Source organism: Paralichthys olivaceus, chromosome 14 (genome assembly GCF_024713975.1).
Source record: "Paralichthys olivaceus isolate ysfri-2021 chromosome 14, ASM2471397v2, whole genome shotgun sequence".
NCBI classification, from domain to species: domain Eukaryota; kingdom Metazoa; phylum Chordata; class Actinopteri; order Pleuronectiformes; family Paralichthyidae; genus Paralichthys; species Paralichthys olivaceus.
Genome location: NC_091106.1, coordinates 12,919,992 through 12,928,790, shown reverse-complemented (window position 1 = coordinate 12,928,790; position 8,799 = coordinate 12,919,992). Strand labels below are relative to the sequence as shown.

Here is an 8,799-nt window from a genome sequence, read left to right as displayed (position 1 = left end):
ATATATATATTATTACTTCATTTTTTATATTTTTAAATACTTTATTCTGCAATAAATTGCTCTCAAGCAAATGGATAAAAATAAAACCTTTAGGCATCATAATAACGAAATTGTTTTTATTTTTGATTTTAATTGTCAATATAAAAAAACGAATAATTATAATAAAATTAACAAAGACAAAAGCAATTAATCAGATCTCTTCCAGTTATTTAGTAATTAATATAATAAGAATATAATAATTATATAATTTTGATGCATGGGAGGAAACAATGTACATGAGCGAGCGTCGGTCGCACGGTGATGACGAAGCAGCCCGGATCACACTCTGCGACGCGCTTGTTATTCTTCTTCGTGAGCAGCTCATTCAGTTGAAACGTGTTTCCAGTTAAACGCACTTTTACTTCAGCGGCTTAACAAAATGTCTTTTCACGACGAGTCCTCGGACCTGGGCCTGAGCGGCCAATCCAAGCTGGAGAGCTTCCTGTTCAGTAAGACACGTTTTCATTTACCGCTCAACTGCTCCGACCGAGCACACGTGCGTTTCCTCCGAACCCCTGCATCCATGTCAGGGAGCCTGTGTTGTCCAGGCTGTGAAACACTGCACGGATTCCCGAGAATGAAAAGAAAGTGTGAGAAGTTTAACCCTGGTTGTGGTGTTTTTGTTGCAGCCTGTGAGTTGTCCTCCAAAGTCCCTTTCTACACTTTCCAGGGGGATGAAGAGGAGGACCTGGAGCACTTCCTCGAGCTCAGAACAGTATGTACAGTTACAGCAGAGACATTGAGAAATCAGGCGTGCAACAGAAAGTCCACACTCACGGTTCAGTGAGGCGTTCACACGCCTCACATCCACCAAGTGCAGTTTTGTTTGCTAATGTGTGATGTGGAAACAACACACGTTGCATTATGTGCGTTTGAGATGGAATTGGTCTGTTATGATCCACCAACCTGACCTGCCAGTGGCTGCAGGGGGGAGTAAATAAAGACAGAAATCAAAAAAGAAAAAACAAATATATATATATTGTTGCACTTACATGCAGCACTTTGTAGTTTGGCTTTTTTTTAAAGCAAATTGTACTTGATTCTTGTTGTTCTGGGTTTGTTCCCTCATGGTTGATGCACTTATTGTTAGTCGCTTTGGATAGAAGCGTCAGCAAAATGAAATCTATTGTAAAAATCCAGTCAGTCGCTTTCTTCTTCCTGTAGCACATTGCTGAGGTGACGACAACGGCCAATCTCAAGTCTTTCACATCTCAAATAAATCAAAATACTGTTTCGTGATGAGTTCAGGTGTCTGTGGGACAAGTCTCACGTGCAACTCTAACTGGGTAGAAACAACATCCTTTGTAAGTCAGAAATGACTTGCGTGTTAATTTGCGACAAAGTGAGATCCAATCACAAGTCGTCACATGAGACACATTCTGGACATATTTTAATACCATGTGTGAACAGACTAGTTTAGCCCTGTCCACTTGCGATTGGCTCTCTCAGGAGGGATGTTGACACCAGGTCTGAACAGGGTCATACTCTGATGTGGAGAACATTTAAAAACATCATCATCTAAATTCATCTGATTCCCGCAGGTCTGTCTGGGAGAAGGCGCCAAGGAGGAGAGCAACGTGGTGGAGGTGACGGCCATGAACCACCAAGGAAAAACCATCTCTGTGCCCATCGCCAACCTTCACATCGGCTGTCTACCCATGGTACCGTGCGGTGTTGTGCTTAAATTCTACAGATTAGATCACGCAGCAGAAGCCTGAGTTTTACATTTCGTTATTTATATATTTCTTTTCTCTTCTCCTCAGGTGAGTCTGGGGGAGTTTGAGCTGAAAGCCCCAGTGACGATCCGACTCAAGGCCGGGTCAGGGCCGGTGAATGTCAGCGGGCTGCACCTTATTGGTAAAAAGTCATTTCAACTCTCCCAGTACTTTCAAACCACTAATGCAGCACCACTGACAATATCTTGATCTTTGCATCTAACTTCTTGGATTCAAGCTGCACCTAATTGCACTCACTTTCATCAAGATCCATGTAGTATTACCTCCTGGGAAATCAGTGAAGATGTAATCCTTCCTTTTTGAACCATTTCGCATCCTCCCGCTAAAATTCGTAGTAATCCGTGTAGTTTTTGTGTAATCAAACTAATAAATGAAGGTGATACCTCTTATTTCACTATGAAGCACTGGTCCAACAACATAAACAAGTCTTGCTCATGAAACCTGAATAGAATAATTTTGGAAAACATAGTCAATCACTAAATCAAGAAGATCTTCTCCTTTGCATATGGATAAGAAAGCAATCGCTCAGCAACTGCTGTGATGTGTGGCTGTGATTCTTCAGAATCTGAAATACTGAAATACTTTTCTTCTTTATTCAGTTTCTCTTGCATTTGACCTGACCACATAAAAAGTTAAACATATCTGCTAGAAATAAAATGTCAGATCCATCTTGAAATTAAATTTAAGACCTTTGACACGTCTTAGGTGAATGAGTTTTTTTAAAGTCGACTAAAGCTGTGTGAAATATGCATTTCTCATCACTGCAGGGAAAAGCTCCGTGATCAGGACCAGACCTTCTTCTTTTAATCCTAATGCTGGTTGTAACGAACGTGTGCAGATTTTTTTTTTACAGATTTCTCTGTAATTCATGGATCTTGATGAAAAAAATCAGTCATGTTTAGGTGACTGATATTAACAAAGTAAAAAGTAGCTGCTCTAAGGAAAGGGCTCGGTCACTTATGCAGATGCGAAGTCAATATTGAGGGTCAAAGTTAAACTGCTGAACAAACCGATTATATGTTTGTTCAGCAGTTTAAAAACCTTGTCTAAAAGAACATGATGGATTTAATTAAATTTAAGGAGGCTTAACTTTGTCTTCTGTTCTGGTGCAGCCTCAGAGGTCGACAACTCTGATCTGTCTGATGAGGAGAGTGACGACGATGATGACGAGGAGGAAGAGATCACCCCCATTAAACCAGCAAAGAAGAAGCAGAAGCAGTAGGCAGAGAGGTGGCTGATTCTCACTCACACACTCTGGTCGGTTTTAAGAGATGCCACAGATTTTTGTACCAGACGGACTCACTCTGCAGAGCTGCTACTTCTTCCACACAGTCACATGAATGCTCAGCGTGGCGGCAGCTACACACGCTGTGGGAGGAGGGAGCATCACGACGGGTTCGGATGTTCTCGCCTCTCCTCTCAGTCTGAGCAGTGTATTTCACTGCGCTTAAAGACATTCACTTATAGAAGAACTGTTTTTTGATATCAAATGACACCCGGTGTTTTATACTGTATATGATAAAGTCATGCTGACATGGATTTACTGCACCAGTCTTAAAAAAGATTCAAAAAATCTAACCTCCAGTGGATTCTGGGATTGTTCGGAGAACCGGTTCGTTTCAAAGTTTGCGTGTGTTGACTCTTGAAAAGAAGAGTTTCCGGATGAAATTGTTATTACAACTGAATGGTGCAGTATTCATTCGTACAGTTTATTAAATGTTTGACAAGAATGTCTCCATTTCCAGTTGTTTGTATTTCCAAAACACTGTTTTTCTATGTGACATAAATGTGAAAACTTTGTACACGTAGTGGACGCATCAGCTTGTTTTCATTTGATCTCCCTTTTAAAATTGTACAAATTTCTTTTAGCCTATTTAACTAAACTATATATATCCACATGGATAAGTGTAAGTTTCACACACACACTGTACATGCAGTGACATGTAGAAGAAATCAGAATTCCCTAAATTTGTTTATGACCACTCTTGAGATGTCAGGATGTACGTAGGGACGAAGTACTGGAAAAAATCATAATGTCTCCGGCCACTGGCTGTGGGCGGCGAGGACATTCAGTTATATACACTTACTGACCTACTTATTCATACCTGCCCCATCTCTTCACAATGATTTGGCAGCATGAGGGGAAAGTTGAGAGACAGAATTCTGAACAGGCCACATTGCGGATCTCCACACGTCCATGAGGGGGTAACACAACTTTCCTCCTGACAACTTAGTCATGCTGGGTGCTGCCATGGCAACAGGAGGAATGCACTCACCACCTGTGTGATGCACTTGACGGCAGCTTTGTGCTAACGAGGACACGGGACTGAGGGAGGAGGCTCAAAGATGAGGAGGGGATGGAGGCTTTCATCAGGAAGCTTAAATAAATGATGGAGCCTTTCTAGGGTGCTTTTTTTTTTTTACCTCTCTTTAAAGCCTCTAGTCTCAGTTGGCCGTTGTTATTGCGACGTGAATGTCAACTCTGCGGGGAGGGTGATGAGAGAGAAACAGGAATAAGATTAATTGTATTCCACAGTGCCGCACTCTGAAAACCACTAAAAGCGCCATGTGACAAGTCAGCAAATCAACGCGTAACAATCCCACCAACAGTTAATGCCGCTGAGAGCAGGTGCCGCTGCTTCTTATTTTCTGACTCATAAAGCACATCCATCTGCTGTGTGCTGAGTGGGAGTTTGTGAACCTTTACACAACTTTTATTGGGTGTAAGGATTTTATGGTACAGTGTCTGTGTGACCTTGGTGTGGAGGTGACAGCTGTGTCCAGAGCAGATGCTCGAGTCTGTAGCATAAGCAACAACATAGGGACACATGTTGAAATCGAAACAGTGATCATCTCCATATAAAATATTATGTAGGAAGAGTTCGCACCTATTTTTTCTCCTCTGTTCTTACCTTCCCGTCAAACTCCATGGACATTTTGCAGCTTTGTATTTGCTTTGTGCATAATTTTGCTTTAATTTCCAGACATTGTCTGTAAACTGTATATGCATCGGATAACTAGAATGGAACTCCACGTCCTATATTTCTGCTCATGACAGTGAGTGCTTGGCAATTAAACAACATTAAATGAGCATAAAATCTCTCATAACAGCATTTACCGATCAAATATATGATGTGAATTCTTTTTTGCCACAGTGCGTTTGGGTGGTGACCAAATTCAAACTTTTATTATCTGTATAAAAAAAAAAAAAAAAAAGATGGCCTCATTAATTTCAGTACATTAAGGGAGGGGTTAGAACTGCTGATCTGAGGGAGCACACACTGCCTGATTTTTCATTTCAGTTTTAATACAATTGACTGACGATTGAAAAGTACCACGCAGCACAGTGAGTGTAGTCGAGTGTAAGCAGCATCTTTACCAGAGGGTGGCTCTTGATAAATATGGCGGATGCTGAGTCTCTCTTTTATTTTGGCTCATTAAATAACAGAGAGCTTCTCTCTGACCTGGTCCTGGGTGGCGTTAGGTCAGTACGACAGCCGGGGATGTTCACGTGTTTCAGTCAGCTCGTCACTACACTCTGATCCATCGGGGAGAGTCATTGTCAAAGCAGCTTAGGTTCATTGTTAAGCCCACTGTAGGGACCAGCAGGGATAAAAATGGGCAGATTCATGGCCTGTCTCTACATAATGTTGTCTATTGTGGCTTGAAACACGAAAAACAATCAGCAGCAAAATACCTCAACTCCTACAGCCTTGCTTCCTTAACATACGACATGAAATACACTGGAAAAAGATTGTTAGGTTTTTTAACTACTAAAGACAATAGCACAATTGTGAATATGTTTATGGATGGCACCAAACAAAAATGTCAAAGTACAGGTCAAATACATTGTTTTTGTTTGTTCAAGTTCCTTTTTCCAGTAAGTTTGGTTTTAATTTGTTATTTTTGATTATGGAAACGGGGGAACCGTCATGATTGACAGCTGAGACTGAGTCATGATTAGTCGAAAGCGTGTTTCAGCGGGACACTGTTACCATGGTTCAGTCACCCATTACCACCATGCAGACTCTGGCCCCGACATGCACAAAATGCCAACGTTTGTATCTGGGATATTTTAGCTTCATTTCCTGGAGAGTGGGAGGAAGTGGATTAACGTGCATATGCTGTTCATCCATCCCTTTGCTAGTGTTGCAATTAAGAAATGTACGGTTATTTGAAACAAAAGGAGAAACAATATGTCTCTGTGCTGAACTCCAGAGGAGACAAAGCCAGTGCAATAAGTCTGAATGATAGCTGACTGAAGATTTTGACAGTGTCTGTCTTGAGTTTTCTGCTGCAACACGCTCCCCCCTGAGCACACTGAGACACTGTGCTCACTTTCTGTCAGTTTCCTCTGGCCCAAAGCGACGCAGAAGCTGGTCCATGTGGCAGACAACAGAGGCACAAGTAGCAGAACTAATTGTCACGTATGGCAAAACTGTTCTACTTTTAAAAAGTGCCACTTATAGAGGAAGGCAGTGCAGTAAAACATATTCCTCTGAAATTTTGTGGAGTAAAAGTATAAAGCTGCAAAATGTGGACATAATAAACACAACAGCCTAAAAAATAAGTTATAAAAGCTGTACTTCAGTAAAGACACCTCTGACATGTGTCACTCTATGGGCCCAAAGTTACTATGGCAACAGCTGTAGCACTTTGTACTCTCACAGACACATACAGCTGTTCTCCACAGTGGGATTCTGAAATGCCCTTTAATTTTGAGCTGCCATGTTCATATAAACACACACAGCTCCACTGGTACGGCTCACCTGCACACACCCTTCCTGTCTCTGCTCATGTCACTCATATGCATTGTTTTAATGTCGCCTGTTTGCTGCAGCTCGAACTCGGCAGAGGGCTGGTTTATGTTACAACCATTTCCAACCGCAGAAATAGATCTGAAGATCAATAAACATCAGCCATGGATCTTTGTCTTTGATGTTGTTGCAGTTTTGGCACATATTCCAAAGGCCTTATCATTTGAAGGTTGGCCTTCTGCATGACTGACGAATAACCGCTCTGTATGCATTATGCCATATATGTCCATGTTCCTGTGTGTGTGTTGTACTTGACTGTTGCCGTGTCGGCCATCTCTCACATGCACTGCTGAACTGATGGGACAGTTGTAAATGTTGTGGGATTAACATCAATAAAGTTTGTCAAAGGCCTGAGTTATAGAGGAACAAGGAAATGGTGAAGAAGTGGTCACCATTTCCTTAAATAGTAAACGGTGACCACTTTGGATTTGGTTGCAACGCTGTTTATCACTTCACCCACCCCTCCATCAGCATAGTGGTGAGCAGGTAATGAGTGAGTTTTTGGGTCAACAATCCCTTCAAGGCATCGCAGTTAATAGCAAAACCAGGTAGTAAATAATGGGTAAGAAACTGTGTGTAAAACAGAGGTAGTGCCCACTCTCACTCTCTGATAGTACCTCTAGCCACTGGATAAAGCACACAAACAACAGCTGCACAACAGCTGACAGTTCCCCGTGCATTGAGCACACACACACACACAAAGCAGGCCCACGTCCTGCTGCAGGCTAAGGCATGTTGCACTCATACATATACAGCTCTAACACACCTGCCACAACAGAGCACAGCTGTCAAGTGCATCACCCTTCACCCTATATGAAACCACAACCTCACACACACACACACAGACACACACACACACACACACACACCCCCTGAGTCTACTTCTGCATATATGAGGATTTGACGCCCTCCAAGTCTGCACTCGAGGCAGCACACACACGAAGCTGCACACCTTCTTCTCAAGCTTATTCATAGTGCTCATGCTATAAGATTGATAAAACCACCACTGGGCAGTATATTGATCTGCTGTGGCATTCAAAGAGGAAAAGACTGACACCGAATCTCCAAAAGATAGAAGGTGACACAATCCACTACTTTCTATAACATTTGGATTTTTAAGTTTAAACAGTTTTGCCTGTTATTAGATAAGATAATTATCAATTTCTTACACTGTGTTATTTCCACTCTTTTGTCATGTTAATCATATATTCATTTTTTAATTCTCTATGTAACTCTTTCTCATTTTTTTTGTTGCTTTTATATCCTGCCTTATAGCTCTAAAAATCGCTGGTTGGTATGAATACACAACTATAAATTAAGTTATTTATATGGATTAAATTAATAGTATGGTCCCTTTTATATATACTGTATGTTTTATTAATAACACACACAGAAGGAACGGTGCACAAGGGGAATGCTAATAGGTGCACACACACACACACACACACACACATACACACACACAATAAATGTCAAATTGATGCCACACTGTGACTAAACCTCAGCTCCTCCTCCTCCCCTGCCTCGTGTATTAGATTAGCTGCTAATGAAAACTGGGTTCTTAAGATATCAGACATTTGAGTATTCACCTTCCTGAATTCAGGTTAGGAAGAAAAATATATAGAGAGAGAATAGGGAGAATGAGACAGGAGGGGAGAACATTTTATCACCCATAAATAAGTGATGTGCCTCACTTGCTTCCTGCATCTCCCCCTCCTATCACCCCACCCCCCTAACCATTCTTCCTCCCTCTCAGTCCTCCACTCCGCCCCCTCGGCCCGCTCCCCGTATCTCACCACCTTGCACGGGGGAGGGGAACAATGAAAGGGGTATGAGTGACAGATAAGTAGATGACTGCACTGTCCCAGCCCTCATTAAAACTCTGTGCTTATATCATCCGGCCCTCCACCTCGTCCTCCTCTGCATCAGGACCTGGCAAATGATACCCCGGGAGAGGAAGAGGAGGAGAGAGAGGGGAGGGAGGTGCTGCTCATCAGTTATTCCTGTTCTCTGACCCAACTTGACAACCAGCTCCAATAATGAGACAAAGAAGGATGAGACACAGACTTTGCCAGGAGACCAGGACGCTGACAAGGGGAGTGAACTGTCCCTAAATCGGAACATAATCAGCCCGCCTGCTGCCGCCCAATCGTTAACAAATCATTGTTCAAACAATCTCCTCCATCATATTCTGGGATTCCTCTGAA

The 8,799-nt window shown here is 42.2% G+C and overlaps 1 protein-coding gene across 1 annotated transcript; it reads left to right on the top strand.

Moving 5' to 3' along the window:
* The first annotated feature begins 268 nt into the window (after nt 1-268).
* npm3 (nucleophosmin/nucleoplasmin, 3) lies at nt 269-3,583 on the top strand. The gene is made up of 5 exons (XM_020087517.2): nt 269-488; nt 669-754; nt 1,581-1,700; nt 1,803-1,896; nt 2,888-3,583. The coding sequence occupies exons 1-5, from the start codon at nt 419-421 to the stop codon at nt 2,995-2,997; spliced, it is 480 nt and encodes a 159-aa protein (XP_019943076.1). The 5' UTR covers nt 269-418; the 3' UTR covers nt 2,998-3,583.
* The last annotated feature ends 5,216 nt before the right edge of the window (nt 3,584-8,799 follow it).

Coding starts and splice junctions, on each gene's coding strand:
- npm3 (XM_020087517.2), top strand. CDS start 419: ATGTCTTTTCACGACGAGTCCTCGGACCTGGGCCTGAGCGGCCAATCC. Junction 489..668: donor GCTGGAGAGCTTCCTGTTCA/GTAAGACACGTT, acceptor TTTTTGTTGCAG/CCTGTGAGTTGTCCTCCAAA. Junction 1,701..1,802: donor ACATCGGCTGTCTACCCATG/GTACCGTGCGGT, acceptor TCTTCTCCTCAG/GTGAGTCTGGGGGAGTTTGA.